The 21741-nt window shown below is 40.0% G+C and overlaps 1 protein-coding gene across 1 annotated transcript; it reads right to left on the bottom strand.

The window, feature by feature from the left end:
• Positions 1-7520: 7520 nt before the first annotated feature.
• Positions 7521-15714, bottom strand: LOC101789661 (vertebrate ancient opsin). Its single transcript, XM_021272529.4, has 5 exons — positions 14885-15714; positions 13087-13297; positions 12346-12463; positions 11138-11377; positions 7521-10397 (listed from the first exon to the last, which is right to left on the bottom strand). The coding sequence occupies exons 1-5, from the start codon at positions 15243-15245 to the stop codon at positions 10167-10169; spliced, it is 1161 nt and encodes a 386-aa protein (XP_021128204.2). The 5' UTR covers positions 15246-15714; the 3' UTR covers positions 7521-10166.
• Positions 15715-21741: the final 6027 nt, after the last annotated feature.

Raw genomic sequence — 21741 nt, 5'->3', positions numbered from 1 at the left:
AGCAGCAAATCTCTAGGGAATCTGTGCTGTCTGTTGCTGGAGCAAGACAATGACAACTTTTTTGAAGTGCACCAATACATCATTCAGTAGCTAAGCCCTCACCAAAACCTTTTTCCCTGCTAGTGGCTAGTGAGGTGTGATGACATTTTAAAATATATTTTTCCAACCCCCTCTAGATTTGAATCTATGGAAAATAGCTTGGATAGTGCCCTTCTAAATTTCAGAATTTTATCAGTAAAAATGATTCTTACAGTTGTATTGATCCAGAATTTTAAATTCCCAATGCTGAAATAACTGATTATGAAAGATTTTTATTTTTTTTTTCCTGTGTGCCAAAATTCAGCCAGGAACTTATTTTTATTTCTCAGGCAGGAGAACAGATTTTTTTTCACACTGAAGTTCTAGCATTACTATAATTATTATATTTATTTATAATATACGATATATAATATATAATATATTATATATTATATATAATAATATATACAATATATTATATATATTATAATTGCTCATTCCTATGGAGATATGTAAGAGTGCAACACTCTCAGTGAACTTTGTTGTGTCAACTAGTAAGCTCAGCATTGCATAGATAAAAGGTTGATTACTGTTTATTTGGAGGAATACTAAAAATATATGAAGAACAGTGAGGCCCGCAAACCTCGGCATGAGCAGGATCTGGTCAGTGTAGTATGATCTATGATTCTAGATCAGTGTAGCATGATTCCACGATACTATGATTTACAAGGAGGAGGTTGTTCCATTCTGCAACAGCTGGGTTCCCATCATCAGAAGGGTCATAAGAGTGCTATCATCTTTTATATAATTAATTTCCATCCTTTCCTAAGTAAATCAGCTAGCCAGCCTTGAGTGTTAGTACCTTTTGTAGTAGTATCCCAAAGGAAACAGCACCACTTCAATGCAAAACAGTAGCTCTTTCTGCAACCATAATTTATTTTCAGAAAAAAAAGAAAAAAAAGTGCTATTTACATTATAAACAAGTAAATTGATGGATTATAATATAATTTCTAGGCATACTTCTGGTAGCAAAAGAAAAATTCAAGGACACGAGAAGCAGTTTATTAATCAACAATCAAGTGCGAGCACCTTGCACCTTGCCTTCAGCAGCAGTCATACACACTAGTCATGAAATTATAAGATTATCAATACCATTCATGGCATAACTTACTTTTTATAAAAAAAAAAAAAAAAAAAAAAAGGGGCATCCCCCCTTGATTGCAATTCTAAATTTCTGTTATTGTTACATTAAAAAACAGTCAACTTCTAGAAACTCTCTAAGACTGTATGTGAAGGCTAATATTGTTTAGTTGGACTACAACCAATGTATCAAGATGATAACTTTTTTTTTTTTTTAAACCAATAGGCAGAAAAAAAAATGTGTCTTCCTGAAAAGTTGTTATAAATAGTAGCGAGGATATTTTAACATGAAAACTCACACTGATTCCATTATTCCTTATTCAGAACCTCTAGTAGAGACAGTGTCCTACCTGAGACAGGGAATGATAATGCTTGAGGATTGGTAAACATCTACAAAAAAAACATTTGTTCATGCTTGCAGAAGATAAGAATTAATTCGTTGTTCAAAAAAAAAATGGCATTTCCTGCAGTTGTGGGAGTATTCAGAATAATCAAACAAGAAAAAGTTTGTCCTTGTTAGAAAATACTTCCGAACGAAGTAAAAAGATAAGAGATATGGACAGTGAGAAATACTGCTGATGCTGTGCTTGATTAGAGTGATTGATTAGTGGTTGTTCAGTGTTGGCTTTGTTTGATGGAAGGAAAAAATTGTGATGCCTCTGTGGTCCTATTAAGACTAATTATTTTTTTTCTCCATATGAAATGAAGATTAATTGGATTCTAATATTAATTTCCTATTTGCCCGGAAGCACTAATTTTCATATCAACCTATTGCAGCCTACATTTTATATCTATGCTTGCTGCATGTCAGAGAGTTTGTCTAAAGGAGTGACAAGATAATACAAAACAACCATAAATGTAATCTATTAAGGTGTTCTAGAGGAGCTAATGTGAAAGGATTGCAATTCAAATGGTAACAGAGGTAATTAGGCCATGAGCTACATGGAGAAATAGACATGAACTGTTTCTGCATAAATTCTGACCACATGATAGAGCTTCACCTGAGGAACACAGGTGCAGATGTGTGTCATTTAGATCCTGCTCAGGATCAACATACTTAATTACATGATGAACTTCTATGTTGAAAATAAATTAGTGATACCTTCATGTAATCCCACTGCTTCTAGCAGACAATTAATACTTGCTTATCCCTATTTCTCTTATATGCCTTCTTTACCTCACTTTGTCTTGCTTCTCTGCTTACTTCCCTTGACAATGCAAAAATAGGTCTCTCCAGGAAGCTGCTGGGAGCACTACACCATCCCAAACCATCATCTTGTGTCTTTCAAACTCCTGAAAGTCAGTGGCACCTCATTTACCATGTCTTCCCTTCTATGGATCAGATTCTGCTCACTTCTCTCAGGCTTTCTTTTTTTGCAACCTGATAAATTGCTTCTGAGCAAATGTGTGCTAACATCTATAAATCTAGCTCTCCAGATTATGTTTTCTGCTTGTTTTTTGTGGTACTTATCATGTCCACCATTCTAACATCCTGTCCTGCATCTTTCAGTACTATATACTGTTTTTCTTATCATACAACTGCTTGACCAGTCACTCAGGGCATGAAACTTTCTCCCTGTCCTCTTAGTTCAAACCACTTTTTCCTGCATAACTTAAGCAACTGACTCCAACCATGTGGACTCCTTTACTACCCTTAGTTAGTAAGGGTAGTATTCAAATCTTGATTTTTATTTCTAATGTGTCTCCAGAATTCTTAGCCTTGTGTTTCAACCAGCCTCTGTTTTCTGAATGTTTCACAATTATTTTCAAAGTAGTGCGTCCAAAACTGTATTTCCGATCCTCTCTCCTGAGATTTTTCCATGGCTACTGCTCTTTCTTTCTCCCACCACCCTGTTATCAATGACAAGACTGTTTTCTGGGTCCTGGGGACCCATCTTTATTGCACTGTGGCACAGATATTCTGGCAATATCTAAAATTGTTATTGCTAATCCTTCCCCCACTCCCCCCCCCCCCCCCCAGCCACTTCTACAATGTTCCTAAACCTGATGCAATCATACCCCCTGTTTTAATGGAGCCATACCTCTTTGACATCCACTGTACCTATCACAATGTATGTAGAAGTTTCTTGTCTTCACAGGCAGGAGTCTACATAGTTCTGTCCTAACTATTCCTGACTCATGGTCACTGCCTTCGTTAAGTGAAAATGTTACCATCTTTATCATATTTATGTAAAGGTATGTAGAAGGAGAGTGCTTCTTTAAGTGTATGTAGTCAAGGACATTTTCCAATTTAACAAGGGATAATAAGATGGGGAAGCAGTGATGGGAACCAACCCTGGTCAGTCACAGTAATTGGTAAGACCAGGAGAGAATGCAGAAGCATTTATTCCAGCAGGAGTACCTGATTGAGAACTTCTAAACTGGGAGACAATTACCAGATATAAACATCCTAGCCTCACTAGCTGGTTGGCTATCAAGTTACAGGCATCGCTTCCAGGAGAAACAACCTGGACTTTGCAACTGATCTAACTGTGAAGTAGGTGGTCCTCAACTAGGAGGGTACCGAAACTGCAGATGACCCATGGGGGTCTGCAGGGATAAGAGGGAGAAGGAGGAACAAAGAGGGGGACAGGTAGAAAAGGGTATAAAAAGGCTGGTTATGTGCAAAATGAGGCTGGTCGGTACACTTACCTGGCTGAGCCCTGTGCCTGGTCACTACAGTCTGATCTTTCTTCCTACTGTTCCTCATTAAATTTTTCTTAACAATCCTTCTGTGCATACCCACTTTCTCTCCCTTGTGTGCATGCTGCAAGGACTATGTGCCAGCTACTGGTGAGACCTATGCATGCGTTTGCGTTAATTCAGTGCCAGTTCTTGAGGGACCTGTGAACTTTAAGCTGGAGCAGTTGGTGACCTGGTGAGCCATGAAGCAGGTAGGGGGCCTAGAATCTGGGCAGTGATGCTTGGCAGTCAGAGGGGCTGTGCTGGATTTACGAATGTGTGTGTGCTTGTGAACCCAGAATGTTGTGTGTGTGGCCACACTATTAACCTTCTGTCTCTATCAGGCAGAAAGGAGGAAGGGGACTCCGATCTCTGTTTTACGTGAGTCCTGTGTGTAAATGCTGCTGAAGGCAGGGCAGTTGGTGTGTTAGTGCCCCATGTGTCTCTGGCATATTTGCTCAGCTTTGCTATGGGCTGAACCTGCTCAGGACACAGTGGCATCCATGACCTCCAGCCTGGGCATAAACTGTGGGTCACTGGACATGGGGCTAGGCCCCAGTGGTCAGACAGGAGCAGGGCTGCGCCGGAGCTGGGGGAGGTGGCCATGCCCTGCACCTCACTTAGGAATTCAATGTGCTTTTTCATAAATATTGTCTTTGGTGCCATTTTGGATCTGTAGAATATTTCTCTAAATTTGAATTGATGTTTGGAAACACTTCTTATCTTCTGTATGTCTAAATACTACTGTCACACCTTTGGTTAGTGACCTGAGTAAAAGCAGAATGGTTGAGGGCTAACAGAAAATGTGATTAAAATTCCCTTTCATTTTAAAACTAACACATTGACAAATATTTCTGTGCCAAAAGAATACTGCCAGCACATTATCATTCAGAGAACAGCAACAATTTGAAGCCTCTAATAATGTATAGAAAAGTAGTGACTTTTTTTTCCTTATCATCCACCTTTAATAACCGAAAAGTACATAAAATGCTAGTATTTCTAAACAAATTTAAGTAATTTTCTTTTTCTAAATGTGCATTAAAATTATATCAAAATTGTTTTCCATTAAATATATAATGTTTTCCATTATATATATATAAATGAAAATTATTTTCACATTAGAAAAAAAGTCATGCAAGAAGTTTTGACTGTGGAGGTATTTTGGGTGGCTTCTGCAGACAGGATGGGTACATGCCTTGGGAAGAGATTCTTGAATTCTCTTTCTAGTGCTTGTTTATGAGTGGGCAAAAGGAAGAAGGGCTTAATGTCATGACTTTTCAATGTATTCCCATACATTCGTTTGATTCCTCTTTTGTTCCTGTTGTGCTGCAGTTCTCTCTTTTCCTCATAAAGTAGCCAATGTTATTTGTCTGCTCTATAGCTGAAATGAGAGCATTGCTCTAAAGCTCATATGAATACCATCCCCTTATAATGTTTTGACTGCTTTAATTCAGTGCTTGATGTCAGACCATCCACCCCACCATGCACAATGGTATTGTGACCTACAGCTAACCTCATAATGGCTATTAGGGTATTAAGTGGGTGTGTTTCCATTTCTGCTAGTGGAGACATTGTCTTTGACTACAGCTACAAATTGGTGTTTGCAATTCATTTACAGATGCAACCGAAGTTTTCCTTGGTGAAGTAAAAACTCACCCATACCACTTCAGGTTGAGTGACTTGTACTGAGGATGATGTAACACTTATCAGATGGCAAAATTCCTATTAACTTCATTTTTTCTTAGGTTTTCCATGAATTTCTACACTGTTTTTCTTTGCCATTGTTTAAGTTTTTATGTTTCATTTTGTCCTACAGAAATATACTCTACATATCCTGAGATTCTTGGAAGATAAAATACTTCTGTTGCTTTTAGTTAAAGACTATCACTTCTGCCAATTCTTCATGATTTAATATGGCTAATACCATTAACATGTGATTAACCTAGGTCAACATATGCTTGAAAGAGAAAATCTGAGTCTTAAATGCAAGATTTTTTGCTTTCAAATCATACCTCACTTTTTAAAAAACTAATGAACGTTTTCTTTTAGGCATGCATACGAATAGTAATTGAACATCTTACTCTTCCTGTCTCACAATATTTTGAAAACATTTGAAGAGCTTCATATATTGATTTTTCTGATCTAGATAACATGGCATTAATGGTAAAGAACAGGAATTGTGAAATGATGTAACTCACATAATGAGGTTCATACTTTGGTTTCAAAGATTGAGCACTGTGAAAGTTCAAGCTCATTGAGTGTAAAATTATACTGTAAAAGACAATCACCTCATGAAATTTTATGAGATGAATGCAAAGCCCATAGCGGCCTTGAACTGAATTCTCATACATGCAGCTCTTGATGTATTTTGTAGATGTATTTCATGTAATTGATGTATTTTGTAGAGCAACACACCTCTTTAGATCCAACCATTATAAAATGAAGTTAAGGTCTCTGAATCTGAAAAGCCCACAGGCTGCAGCTCTTCGAGAACTGCTTCCACATGGCTCCATACCATGGAGTCCATCTCCAGCAAACTGCTCCAGCACTGGTCCCCCACAGGTGGAACCCTCCCCCCCCACTCTCCCCCCCGTTTTTCCTCCCCCCCCCCCCGGCTCCTATGTGGGCTCCTCCGTGGCTTGCAGCATGGAGATCTGCATTGCTGTGGCACCCCTTGAGCCATGGGTGGACAGGTGGACAGCCTGCTCCACGGTGGACCTTTCCATAGGCTGAAGGGTAACATCTGCTCCAGCACCTGGAGCTCTTCCTAACCTCTTTCTTCATTGACCTTGGCGTCTGTGGGATTGTTTGTCTCTATAATTTTCTTTCCTTTCTCTGTCCCAGCTGTTGTTGTGCAATAAGTTTTTCCCTTTCTTAACTACGCTGTCCCAGAGGTGCATCCAATGGCACTTATTGGCTTGGCTCTGCCAGCAGCAGGTCCCTTTTGGAGATGGCTCTTATCTGACATGGCGCAGCTGATGGGCTCTTCTCACAGAGCCCACCCCTGCAGCCACTCTGCTACAAAACCCTTGCCATGTAAATCCAATATGTGCCTTCAGAAGCAGTAGGTTGCACACAGTGGGCTCCTGAAACACATCCATATGAGCAGGCTGGCTCATACTGTCTCCCACATACTAGTGTCATTACTGCTTCAATGTTAAAATTGATTGCTTTCACAGAGCTAAAGCAAAATGCACCAGAAATCTTGGGCTGTGCAGGGAGATGGGGGCTAGGTTATTCTGCACATCCATCATTGTGAATGCTTCAAGGGGCCACAAGCAGGAAAGAGCAGCCAAGCAAACCATGTGAGCTTGCCAGGGCCAGAGTGGATGCAGGGCCACACTGCCTATGCCTGTCCCTCTTCCCCCAACAAAGCGTTCCAGCTTCGTCACCTCTTGAGCATGGGAATCATAAAGAGGTCAGCCTTTGCAAGATAACAGGGTTTAAGGACATTATCATTTATTTATTTATTTATTTATTGTACTGTGTATCCGTTTTACCTTTCCCTGATCCCCAACATCCCCATCTACTTCATGAGTGTTTTTTGACTTCAAACTGAAGAGGGTACTGCTCTGAGACTAGGTCTGACCCACATATCTCAGGTAGCCTCTCATTCCTTTTCAGGGTACTTCTGTTTTTCAAACCATAACTTCATAAAATAAAGAGAAGAAAAAATTAAATAGAAACAAAACACATTTATTATGTGTAAAGAACTTTTAACTTTTGAAATGAAAACATCAGATGACTGATTCTGTATCACATTTCTATTGTTAAGGCCTGTACAGTGTGTAGCTATTGTAGAGACTCTATATCACCATGGAAACAACAGCTGCTTCTACTGGCAGTATATTAACGTCTTACCTAGAAATAATGGTTTCCCACGGTAAAGCATTTAAATGTAGTCAGCCATTGCCTTTTCTTCTAAACTGCATTCAGGTAAGCTTAGAACTTATATACAATTCAGAATCTGAGATACCAGATTTTAGTAACATTTCATACAATGTTCACCAAAAAAGGTCTTTATTACATGCATAACCAGGTTTGCTTTTGCATGTAAGTGATGTTCAGCTAAAGTTTTGTGTATTGAACCATATCATTGTATGAGTTAAATATATGAGATGGCACACAAACATGGAAAGCAGGCAATTTCTGTTCTTTTCCACTGTTTATGGAAAGTATATTTTTGTTGTGGTCCCTGCTTTTGACCTAAAAGGTGAAAGAACAAGTTAACAACTTATGTCAGGATCAGTAGCTCAATTAAAAGTGCTGAGGAAGTGATGTACAGAAGCAGAAATTTAAGGACTGCTGGGACACAGATGCAACTGCTCCTAAGAGAAGAACGGCAACATGGTGTGATTGACTGCTACAAGTTTCCTGTTCAGCTAGAACACTGATTATGTTTTCTGAGACATACTCTAGCTCAGAAGTGAGAGAAAAGCAAAAACGTGAAGGGAAACACAGCCATCCACAATGCTCTGATGTAACATGGCCCAGAAGATGCATATTTTTTGTATACTCCGGACACTAATTTCCTGAAATTGTAATTGTTAAGTGTCCTTGTTTTGGCTGGGATAGTGTTTTGTTTTTGTTTTGTAGAGGCTTGTATGATGATATGTTTTGGATTTGTGGTGAAAATAATGTTGATAACACATTGATAGGTTGGCTGTTCCTGAACAGTGCCAGCAGTAAGTCACAGACATTTCAGCTTCTCCCACCGCTCTGCCAGTGAGGAGGCTGGGGGTGCACAAGGAGCAGGGAGGGGACAGAGCCAGGACAGCTGCCCCCAACTGTCCAAAGGGATATCCCAAACTACATGGCTTCATGAAGAACAAGAAAACTGGGGTAAAGAAGGAACAATGGGGTCTTAGCGGGGGTGAGGTGCATTTGTCTTTGGTGTTTGTCTTCCTAATAAATTGTTATATGTGATGGGCATTGCTTTCCTGTAGATGGCTGAACACCTGCCTGCCAATGGGACGTAGTAAATGAATTCCTTCTTTTGCTTTGTTTGTGCACAAAGCTTTTTCTTTAAGGCTGAGAAACATGGAAGTGTTAGACCTAGAAAAGAGAAGGTTCCAGGATGGCCTTATCGCAGCCTTGCAATACTTAAAGGAGGCTTATAAGAAAATGGAGGGAAACATTTTACAAGTGCCTATAGTGATAGGACTAGGGGCAATGGTTTTAAACTGCAAGAGGATAGATTTAGATTAGATACAAGGAAGAATATCCTCACTGTGGAGCACTACTAGGGTAGTGAGGTACTGAAACAGGTTGCCAAGAGAAGCTGTGGATGCCCCGCCCCATCCCTAGAAGTGTTTGAGTTCAGGTTGGATGGGGCTTTGAGCAACCTGGTCTAGTGAGAGATGTCCCTGCCCAGGCAGGGGGTTGAACTAGATAATCTTTAAGGGTCCTTTCCAACTCAAACCATTCTATGATTAAAAAACAGAAATAATAGTTGTCTCCTGGAGCTACATGATCTCAAGAATATGATAGACCTTAGCTCTGCACGTTGCAAGGACATACAGTAAAAAACTTCTGTATTACAAAGCTCAGCTTCAGAACTCAAGTAGTGCTACTGACCCTTTCTTCAGTATTTCTGCACAGTTTTCTATACCCTACCTTCTCTGCTAAAGTTGAGTTGATTTCAGAAGTTGCTATGGGCACAGAAGTTTTCCTGACAAAGAGGGAATGAAGAAGGAGGATATGAATGACTCTTGATGGGAATTTTTTTTAATAAGTTAGTCCTTGGAAGTCTTAACAGCTCACCTGACTTGCTGCAGATGACGTTTTCACCACGGACAGACATAAGTGCAGAAGCCTTAGGCTTTTTGTTTGTCTGTTTTAAGTAAAAATTCTGAAACAAACCAAAAAACACACAGGCCTGCCTCTCTCTGAACCGCCACTTGGTTGAACTTGAGTCAGTTGTATGCTAAATATTATTCATTTTCCATTAACATGTTGAAGCCCTGTACCACTTCATGTTTCTGCCACAGTCGTGTTTTACACAGTCGTCAGTGTAAAACACTCTTATCCTTATTATGCCACATGCCTGCATGAAAATATTGGGCTTCTCTAGTTTTATTACCAGGGGCAAGCAGGCAGTGGATAATAGAGGACTAACACAATAGAGGAAGGGACTAACGTTTTGGCTGGGCGTTTGATTGCAACTGCAGAGCCAAGAAGCTCTTGCATTCACTCAGGAGCTCAGAATCTCAAAGCCAGTGTCCACAGAACTGAGCATAATGTCCGCCATGACATTTTTTATATGAAGTGATGGTAACAAGGAAACATGATATAGTAGTACTACATTAATGATCACATCTCACTCCCTACATGGGCCAGATTTTGTTTTCTGAAGCTGCCAACTGAGCAAAAGAAGGGCAATTTGTGTGTTCATCTCCAGTTTTCCTCTTAGAAACGGTGCTACATACTGCCATGATAGACAACTCACTGCCTCTTTTGTCCTGGGTTAGCATTGCTCTCTCTGAAGTCGGGTTCATGTTGGACTCAGCAGTCTCTATGGCACTGCAGCTGAACATCTCAACCAGACACCTCCTGAACTAGAAGGTTGAAACAAAGGAGATCAATCAAAACACAAGAAATTAAAAAATATTTCTATAAAGCAGTTTGTGTCTTAACTAGAACTCTTGGAAATTATCTTATTAATCAGTTGGGCACATACAGAAATAGCCCCATTAAATATATATGCTTGTGACACCACGAAGAACTCTCAAAGTGAGAAACAATGACATTCTAAAAAAGGCCCAAACTACTAGTAAGCCTCATTCTAAGAAATAATTTTCTTCTCATGCTTGTTCCTAGCCACATCTTGCTGAAGAGAATTGCTCATTTCTCGGAGTTCATGAGTTGCTTTCATGCACTAATACACAGCTATTCAAAGATGTTCTCTTTCCATTTTGTTCATATCCATGAGCACCCTACCTCAAAAGCAATTCACTGGTATTGCATTCCTAAAGAATAGAAATATCATGGGACAGTCTTGAAAATAGACTTTTCATACAGAAAACTGTATGAAATAACTGACATTCACTAAGGGCTGATTTCCCTTTCTAATAGTTAAACCTAATTATTATTAACATTCATATTGTAATAATGCTCTGAGGTTTATGCTATGCTCCAGTAAGTAGACATAGTGATTTTTTTCATTTTATTTTTTTAAATTCTAAATGCTAGTTATTGTATTGCTGGTTAACTAACAAGTAGATAGAAATAATTCATTATAAAGCAAGTCTACATATGAAAATATGAGTTTTAAAGACACTCTGAAAGCATACAGTACCTGTTTGTTCATAAAGACATAAATAATTGGATTATAAACAGTAGCTGTTTTGGAAAAGAAAGCTGGAATTGCTGCCAGACGAGGATCCAATTCAATGGAAGGATATGCAGTGACTAGGATAGAAAAGGCAGCATATGGCATCCAGCAGATTAGAAACGCAATGATCATAACAACAACCATTCTAGTCACTTGTCTTTCAGGTTTCCTGGTAGTTCCCAGCCTGCATTGAGTATCTGACACCTTTAAAGAAAAGACAGAAAATTCCAGAAAATAAGCAAGGCCTTCATGCAGCAAATGTGGGGGAAGTTTTATAATCTGCCATGCTATAAGGGAAGATCTGTTCTTGTCAAGTATGATAGCACATAAGAATGCTGTTACTGGACCACAGAGTGTCAGTATGAGTGCTAAGGGATGTGAATTACTCTATCTTGTGATTATTCAATTTTCATTTGTTTACATATCTTTATATTTTTATTGTCAAAATAACAGAAAAAAATGCTAGGACCATCTTTGTACAAAAACACAGTTGCAGTCCAGCATGACTGTAGCCTGTACAGGCACACCCAAGCTAGATTTAGCCAACCATGAGAAGTGAAGTGATGGCCCAGATTTGCTGTCCAGCCTCACACATGTTGATTTATCTCAAATATTTTCATGGGTGCTGCAGCAACACACCTCAAGGCAGTGCAGATATACAGACAAATTCCACCTGTGAGAAAGGGAATCCTAATGATTTTAGTCGAATTAGAGATAATAGGCCTCTATTTAGAATGCCAAAATACAGAATACAATGACTGACGGAATGAGCAACTGGAGGTATCTGACAACACCAACTTACAAATGCAGACGTTTTAAGCTACATTCTGAATTGTCTGGTTTGAATCTGAAAAACTGCCACTGAACTGAATTGCAATTGTAAATAAACCAATACTGGCTCATCCAGCTTCTTTATTTATGAGGCTGGCATTTTTTCTAACAATGTTAGGCTAATGAGACATAAGTGATAAAACTTGGACACTGAAAAATCATTTCTAACTATAGCATAGATTTCTGTTTGTAATTATAATTATTTAACAAAGCTTGACAAGTGAGCGTATTTGCTGTCTGGAAATCTGACATCTGATCATTATGGAAATTTGAACACAAAAATTCCAAATGATTACATACATACACATTTCACAGTTCTACTTATTAGTGCTTCTTCTTACCTTTCTTAGCTTCTGCATCAGTTTTCCATAGGATACCAAAATTACCAATAAAGGCACTATAAAACAGGTGGTGAAAAATGCAATAATGTAGGTATGATCAGTATAAGCTCCTGAATACCTGTATAAAACACAGAATACGTCGTGTATGTATTACTAATGTGTTCTGATTAATATTCTTGAAGAGTTCATTTTGCTCTTTAAAGGTGTCACTAATATTTTTGTTAACTGTTTTTAATCAAAACCCCCCTGTATAGCTCTAGTCAAATCACCAGATGGAGCCCTGGGCCATCTCCCTAGCACTGGGCTAGGAAACGTTTACTTTGTAGGATCACAGACACAGAACTATAGAATTGTGGGTCTGTCCAGGTGGGAAGGTACATGTAATCCAACCTCCTGCTCAATGTGATGTCAACTATGGGGGTAGAACAGGTTGCACAGGGCCTTGTCCAGACTTCTAAAAATATTTTAGTCCTCGTTGAATCCAGACAAAAACCGTAAGGTATGGGACAGTTATCTTCATTAGATACAAAAGCTTCTCCTTTTAGAAAATTATACACACACACACACACATTTTTTTAACCTGTTCTTGGCAATTTTTTCTTGGTTTTGTTATAGCTTTGTCTACCTCTAGTTTTGCCTGTAAGTCCATCATCTTCAAGCCTTTCCTTTAAACTCCTGCTTTGGAGAAGTCATGAGCTGTAAGTGTAATTTCTTCACAATACTCTGCAAGGATGGCCTTACCAGTTAGGCTCGCAAGTAGTTCCAATCTTACTGGTGGTGTAGCTGCTCCAACCCATAGTTGGTGGGATGGTCCAAATGAAGGAAAAGGTCCACACAAAGGCAATACCTAAGGCAGCATGCTTCCCCTTCAAGCGCATATTTCCCAGTGGGCGGCAGATCACTATGTACCGCTCAAAAGCCAAAAGCGCAAGAGACCAGAGAGCAACAATACCTACAGTGGGAAAACACAGTCAGCATAAAAAAATCAGATAGATTCACTGAAAATCAAACACTATCCCACCATCACAGAGTCACAGAATCATTTATGTTGGAGGTCACCTAGTCCAGCCCTACACACCGTAAGCCAAATCCATAGAACAGGTCATCCAGGACTACGTCCAGTTAGGTTTTGAACATCTCCACAGATGGAGACTGCACAGCTTCTTTGCTGTGGAGACTCCAACAGTTCTTTGTAACCTGTTGCAGCATTTGACCACCCACCATATCAGGAACATTTTTCATCAATCCAAGTTTTCAAAGGATGTGCAATTCATGTGCATTATTCTAATATTTTATTAAGAACACAAGATTTCCATACTTGTCTAGTTTGTCAGTAATAATGACTACGAACCCAAGCAAATAATTGGACCTTTTTATCTCACAATGACTTTTTTATTCTGTTCTACTCTGAAAAGCTGCAAATTACATATAACTTCCAATTTAACAAATGAAGATAGATCCTCAAAACACTATCTTTGCAAGAAATGTCATATTTGAGACTGTTGTAGAACTCTAGCCTACAGACAGCTGCCCACCACATTAAGGTATCACTTTATTAAAGACCACCTGGTTGTTCACCAACATCTTGAAACAGCCTGACCTTAACTCCATGAGACACGCCTTCCGTGCCACAAACTGGTAGAAAACCATTGTCCCTCACACATATTCCTTCTGTGTAGTTTAATCAACCTGAGAGCAACAGTGGGATTCCTCTTCAGGTTGAAGACCAGCAATGTGTTTTGATTCAGAGAAGTGACTGAGTTAAAAGGCTGGCTTCACTATGCAGCTTCTAAAACAGAACCAAAATATCACTTGGCAGAGATACAGAAGCTCTGTAGGAGGCAGGAATTAATTTATATGTTCAAGTAATTAGATGTTCAATTTTAAAACTGTTTTCATATTTACTCTGCAGAGGTATATTTACACAGTGAACTGGTGACAATTTTCCCTTCTAGAGTAAAGTACTCTAGTAAAGTAATTTAAAGTAAATTAAAGTAATACATTTTATGTAGTCAGCAAAACAAAGACAAGATAAACAATCACAGAAAGATTCAGGTGCACGGGGTGACAGTTACAGGCATGTCATAGTTCCTCAGAACCACTGGACGACAGCTAACATAAGATGTTTCAGTGCCCTAATATTTTCCACAGTTTTAGAACAGCTATTTGTTCTCTCTCTCATTTAACCACATACACACACCTAGACACAAACTTTGAAAATAGTTGCACATCGTGATTTTTTTTTTCTCCCAGTTTTACCCACAATCCTGCTATTCTATAAGCAAGTTTTTTCTCATTATATTAAACATATTCAGTAAACAGTACAGAAGCAACAAGCCACTGATATATGACAGCAAAAGTGCTGCATGTTATTCACTCATGCATGAGGTACACCACAGAACATACGTAACTGGGGAAAGATCCAATGCATTCAATGGCATGCAAAGTCAGAGGCTCAGGAAGCTGCAGGAGAGTTAGTAGAATACATTAAAGGAAGTTCAAAGAAAAAATGTATAACTACCAACAAAATCAAGCTTACCAAAAAATGTGACCGCAAATCCTTCCAGTACACAAGCCCAGTATCCCATATAAAAATAACCTTTTAGATTGGCTAAAAAGCTGATGGTGCCACCAGTCAATGAGACCAGAAAATCAGCCACAGATAAATTGACTATAACATAATTGACAGGTTGTCTCAACTGCTTGAACTTAAAAGTTACCAGGATCACAGCCAGGTTCTCAGCAAGCGATAGGGAGGTCACCACCAGCATTACTGCTGCCAGAAGCCTGAAGTGCCAGGGCTGGATGGAATCCAAGGGACGACGAAAGGGATCCCATCTGCCAGGACCAGAGAAACCAGACAACAGCGACTCATTTCCAAGTGCTCTGAATGCATCCATTTTTTTCTCTCACTAGTGAAAATAATATTGGAGAATATTGGAGTTTCTAATCTGTAAATAAAGTTCAGGATTAAAAGGAGAAATTGTCTGTCTCCAACAGAAATGTAAAAAAACTCTCCATGTTTCCGCTTTCTGGTAATAATCCAGGAAACAAAGTTTTGGTCAGAGGAAGGCTTAGTACTGTGCAGTGCATGTGGGAACAGGGATAAGCAAGAGAATCTATTAGAGAGCCTTCTACCCCTCTCTGCTGGTAGTCTCCTGCCCCTCTCCAGCTACCGCTGATACTGTCTTCTTCTCTAATAAAGCCAGCTGCAGGTTCCCTCCTTCTGTACCGGCCAACAGCAGTGATTGGAGCAGATATCCCTCAGATCATCCCTACCCTGTGGGGAAAAACAAAACATTTGCTTGAATCCTTCCCTGATCTCTAGCACTGTGAAAATGAAGCTTTCCTTTTGCTAGTAATGAGGGTGGAGTGATCTTCCCCACGCCCCGCACTGCTGCCAGCACAGCAAAGGGGGAGGCTCCCACCTGACTCATTTGCTTGAAGAAGGGCTGCCCTGCAAAGACTGACACTGGACTATAACAGCAGCTCTAAACTTGGCAGGGAAGCTGGATTCTAAAACCCTGCTCACATCTCAGGTTAGCTTACGGCCCCAGAACTGAAGCTTCAGATAAGTTTTCTGTGTTATTTAGTGCAATTTCAGCTAGTTTCTCCTAGAGACTGTACAGCTGTTATCCCTGATGAAGGCATAATTATTATAATCACAGTTTTAGTGCTAAAATCTCAAAGATGCACCGTGGTATTTTAAAGATAGAGCCTGCAAATACATTGAAACAAATAAAATCAGCACAGCATGACAATAGACAACAGAAAAATTAATTGCTAGTCAGATATTTCTGAGAAAAATGAGTGGATGTATCTATATTATATATAATAATTGTTAGCAATTATGTATAAGCAATCCAGTTTCCATCCTGGAGTCTTCAAAATTTGGACATGCACCATGCGCAACACACAAAGAAAAAAACAGGAGCTGAACTGAAAGTAAGAACGAGCAATGCTACCTATCCATATATTCCTCTGAGTTTATATTTGTTTTAGTTTGTATGTGAAACACTTAACATAGGTTGAAATCTTTTGATATGCATGAATGGAATCAAAAGAGCTTCTGGGCACAGGCAGAAAGAGTTATACATCAGAAGATTTCAATCTATTTCAAACAACAAAAAATGACAGCAGCTTATAATTAAAATAACTTTTTGATATTTTAAAATAGCTTTAACATACTCACTTGAAAGGGAAAGACAGAGCTTAAGCAGAACAAATCTAGTAACAAAAATACTCACAAAATAATGCTTATTCAACAGAAGTATTAAAAAGTTCCAAGCATCAAAAGAAAGAAAGATCAAAACACAGTGACATTAAAATGCCGACAGCAGATCCTTGTATGGCATGATTCATCATAGCTCCATTGCCTGAATACTACAACAGAAAATCTGGACCAGTAGTTTAAAATCAAGTTCAAATATTATGTTGCTTAAAATGACACGTTAAATTCTTGTGGGCGTTAAAATGAAATTAGATTTCTGAAATAAAATATAACAGAGAAGGCATTATCTGGATTTCTCTAACACAAATTCATTGCCTGTTCATTGACACCCCTTAAAGAATGGATAACTGTTGTTTCCAGTTATTTTGTTGTTTTATGCTGTGATATTGTTCAAGTTGCTTGCATGAGTAATGATTCTGATTACAGTTTAAATGCATTGTCTTTGTCTTGTGAGTCCTCTGCTTAGAATCCTTTAAAAATATTCTTATACTCAGCTGCCCAGTTTGCTTTTGTTTTGCTTCTTCAACAGATCAACTGAAAGTGATTCTCTGTGACATGCTCTCTTATTACAACTTACAGCATTTCCACTTTTTATAGCACAATAGGTTTGAATTTGCTACTGCTCTTGCACTGAAGGCCTTTGTTTGTCCAAATAATACAGAAGTTTTTGCAATTTTGTTGTGAGACTTTCTGAAATCAGAAATTTAGAAAGACAAAGTATTGCCTTGTGAACACAGGGAGACCAGGATCATCCTAGGTCAATTGCCTCCATTTAAAGAGACAGCTGTTCTCCAGCAGAATCACAGAATTCTTGAGGTTGGGAGGGATCTCTGGAGAACACCTGGTCCAACCCTTCTGCCAAGCAGGGTCACCTAGCACACATGGCCCTGGATCTTGTCCAGGTGAGTTTTGAATAACTCCAAAGGAGGAGACTCCATAACCTCTCTGGGCAACCTGTGCCAGCATTCTGTCACCCTTACAGTAAATAAATGTTTTCTCATATTCAACCACTACTTCCTGTGTTTCAGTCTGTGCCCATTGCCTCTTGTCCTGTTGCTGGGCACTACTGAAAAAAGTCCGGCCCCATCCTCTTAACGCCCTCCCTTCAGATATTAGTACTTGTTGATAAGATTATAACACAAGATCTTCAGTCCCTCTTATAAAGATCTTGGTTTACATTAGTGACAACTTCCCTTTCCTGGACTTTCATATACTGAAAGTTCACTGATAAACTTGGAGCACGTGCAAACCTATCTTGAGAGAGCTTGGCATATCTCACATCGCCTTTTTAGCAAAGGTGTTCCTGACTGACACTTACTAAGAGGTAAGCTGGCAGACAACAGAACAACCTCAGGCTGTTGTATAAACAGCAGTTGATTGGAGCAGGAACATACAGTCAGTGAGGTGAGGAGAAAGTGTAAGTAATAGCACTTGTGTAATGTGCCTGCAGTAATTCCAGCTATATGACAAAATCAGGATGACAAGAACTGTGCTGAGACCATAGCAGGTGTCTGAAATTGTATGTGGCAATTTGTGCATTAGTCCTGCATTTCCCATTCCAGGACCCAGACATGGAAATGAGCGATAAGGTCAGTGTGATACTTCAAGTGGTGCCCTTGAATAGGTTCACTCAGCTGATTTTAAGCATGTGACAGACAATCTCAAGATGCTTCTATCAACTGACAGCAATGGCCTTCACTCCTCAAAGTGGTTGTGGAAGATTTACATGGTATCCAAGAAGGATTTGGTTGTCACATTTAATTAGGACAAACAGCATTTTCTGCTTTACAGATGTTTTGTGGGAATCTGAAATGAAGGATTCCACTTTAAGAAAAAACAAACTAGCTCTGTAGTACATGAATGCTGATCTCATGAACTGACTTGGCTACTCTAGAAGTTACCTTCTATGAAAAAAATACAACCATGGATGCAGACACTTGTCTTTTTTACAAACAAATGGTATTAACCGAATGCACCCGCACAGACTGCTTTCATCACACATGCAAACTCCATACCTTCACAGCAGCTACCCTATGAGCCAATAAGGAGGCTGAAGCTAGTATTTTTCCTTTGTCTTCAGTGCCCATGAAATCTTTAAATGCAAAACAATGCTCCTGACCTCGCTGCAAACAGCACAAGCAGGGGTGTTTGTGACAGTACACCATTTCACTTCTGTATGCCCTTAACAAGACAACATGAAATTAGGTCAGAAGACCCCTAACACCTCTCTCTATATTTTTAGTTTAATATCCTGCCATTGCCAGGCCATTACATTAACCACTTCTTCAGTGGTACCATGTTAATTTTGGAAGGTTTAGGTTCTTTTGGTCCAGTCTGTCCTGCTCAACTTGAAAATTAAATCATAAGGGCCTGATACCAACGGAGATCAGGATAAGAGTGGGTAGTATCAAACATTTATGAAAACAAAAAATAATCTTACATTCCAGGCTACAAAATAAAAATAGGGAAAGAAAGTACCTGGTATATTTCACAGGGAGCAAGGCAGGGAGGCAATTAGAGACATGCTTTATCTCTGTAACTAAGAATTAGCATAGCCAGGAGGTAATCCAGGTAGACAGAACAGGAGATTTTAATTTTGAATTGAACAGAAGGTACAATATTTACTTGCTGATTTTGCTGAAAAACATTAATACCCACCCACTGATACAGATCATCTTAAAGCATTCCAAAACCTGTGGGCCTTGCCTCAGCTTTCTTGCAGGGGAGCTGTGGTTGCACATGCAGCATGGGAGAGCTCCTGGCACAGGGAGCCCTGCTTTGGCCCACAGCCAGCACAGGCTTGTGGTGAAAGAGGCTGTAAAAGCTGGTGGAAGGTGGTGAGGAAGAGCCAGGCACACCATGGGCAGGTGCAGGGTGTGTGGCCTGAGGAGAAGCTGGAGAGCAGATGCTCCTTGGGCTGGTGGGTAGGGAGAGGCTTTGGGCACACAAAGAAAGGAAAGTGGCTGTAAGGAGCTGATGAGGACCTCTTCAATTTCAAAGCAAAGTAAAATTTTAAACATATCAAACAGAAATTAGATTTACCAATTCTAAGCTATTGTTTTTTAAAATAATATATAACAAAAACAGCAGTGAGATCTGTGAATGACTTTGGAAGAATTACAGAAGCATCTAGGTTGGAAGAGACCTCTAAGATCACCTAGTCCAATCTCTGACCTAACACAACAAGTCCTCCACTAAATCATGTCAGTAAGCTCTACATCTAAATGTCTTTTAAAGACTCCCAGGGATGGTGACTCAACCACTTCCCTGGGCAGCCCATCCCAATGCCTAACAACCCTTTCGGTAAAGAAGTTCTTCCTAATATCCAACCTAAATCTCCCCTGGCACAACTTTAGCCCATTCCCCCTCATCCTATCACCAGGCACGTGGGAGAATAGACCAACCCCCACCTCGCTACAGCCTCCTTTAAGGTACCTGTAGAGTGTGACAAGGTCGCCCCTGAGCCTCCTCTTCTCCAGGCTGAACAACCCCAGCTCTCCCAGACGCTCCTTGTAAGACTCGTTCTCCAGACCTCTCACCAGCTTCATTGCCCTTGTCTGGACTCACTCAAGCACCTCAATGTCCTAGAAGCGAGGGGCCCAAAACTGAACACAGGACTTGAGGTGCAGCCTCACCAGAGCCGAGTACAGGGGGACAACCACTTCCTTAGCCCTGCTTACCACACTGTTTCTGATAGAAGCCAGGATGCTGCTGGCCTTCTTGGCCACCTGAGCACACTGCTGGCTCATATTCAGCCGACTATCAGCCAATACTCCCAGGTCCTTCTCTGCCAGGAAGCTTTCTAACCACTCATCTCCCAGCCTGTAGCACTTCTTGAGGTTGTTGTGCCACAGGTGCAGGACCCGGCACTTGGCCTTGTTGAACTTCATACAGTTGACCTCAGCCCATCGGTGCAGCCTTTCCAGATCCTCCTGCAGAGCCTTCCTACCCTCAAGCAGATCGACACATGCACCTAACTCGGTGTCATCTACATACTTACTGGGGGTGCACTCAATCCCCTCATCCAGATCATTGATAAAGATATTAAAGAGAACTGGCCCTAGTACTGAGCCCTGGGGGACCCCACTAATGACCTGCCTCCAACTGGATTTAACTCCATTCACCACGACTCTTTGGACCCAGCTACCCAGCCAGTTTCTAACCCAATGAAGCGTGCACCAGTCCAAGCCAAGAGCAGACAGTTTCTTGAGGAGAATGCTGCGGAAAATGGTGTCAAAAGCCTTACTGAAATCAAGGTAGACCACATCCACAGCCTTTCCCTCATCCACTAAGTGCGTCACTTTGTCAAAAAAGGAGATCCGGTTCGCCAAGCAGGACCTGCCTTTCATAAACCCATGCTGACTGGGCCTGATTGCCTGGTTGTCCTGCAAGTGCTGTGTGATGACACTCAAAATAATCTGCTCCATGAGCTTCCCTGGCACTGAGGTTAAGCTGACAGGCCTATAGTTCCCCAGGTCTACCTTCCAGCCCTTCTTGTAGATGGGCATCAGGTTTGCTAGCCCCCAGTCGACTGGGACCTCCCCTAATAGCCAGGACTGCTGATAAATGATGGAAAGAGGATTGGCCAGCTCTGTTTATATGAATTTTTCAACATTCTGTATTTGATAAAGTCATTCAAATCACATCTTTAAAAAGAATATAGAAATATATTTCACTGTAGTATTTTTAGAAAACACTTATATTGAGGCCACATTTTATTCTGCCTTTAGTATGGGAGTTTCCAATCTATTGCTTACATGCAAAGAGAAGCTGAAGACAATGTACAAGCATTTAAACCAGAAATTTTGGTGATTTATGCATAGGAATTATTGCACATTACATTACAGATCTAGAAACCATAACTCTCAGACTACATAAGTAAATGTACTTTTGCTGAGTCCAATTAATCATAGAAACAGAAAAGCTGTGTCTGGCAAAGTCCTCCAGAGATCTCCAGTCCAAGACCCTGCTTAAAGCTTTAGCAGGTCGCCTGGAGCTGTGCCCAGCTAGGTTTTGAATATCTTCCTGGATGGACACTCCACAATCTTTCAGGGCAACCTGTGCCAGTTCTCGACAATCCTCATTGTAAAAAAAGACTTTTTATTCTCAGATAAAAAAAAAAAAGTTACTACTTCATATTAATCATGAGAGAAATTTATGAAACC

Source organism: Anas platyrhynchos, chromosome 6, assembly GCF_047663525.1.
Source record: "Anas platyrhynchos isolate ZD024472 breed Pekin duck chromosome 6, IASCAAS_PekinDuck_T2T, whole genome shotgun sequence".
In the NCBI taxonomy this organism is placed as follows: Eukaryota; Metazoa; Chordata; class Aves; order Anseriformes; family Anatidae; genus Anas; species Anas platyrhynchos.
The sequence above is the reverse complement of the archived record's forward strand: the minus strand, read 5'-3'. Positions and strand labels throughout refer to the sequence as shown.

Bases quoted from the DNA above. Each gene is read 5' to 3' on its own strand.
- LOC101789661 (XM_021272529.4), bottom strand. From the start codon at position 15,245: ATGGATGCATTCAGAGCACTTGGAAATGAGTCGCTGTTGTCTGGTTTC. The intron at 13,298-14,884 runs GTAAGCTTGATT...TTCCCACTGTAG, and splicing joins ATTTGCGGTCACATTTTTTG to GTATTGTTGCTCTCTGGTCT. The intron at 11,378-12,345 runs GTAAGAAGAAGC...TTTTCTTTAAAG, and splicing joins TGATGCAGAAGCTAAGAAAG to GTGTCAGATACTCAATGCAG.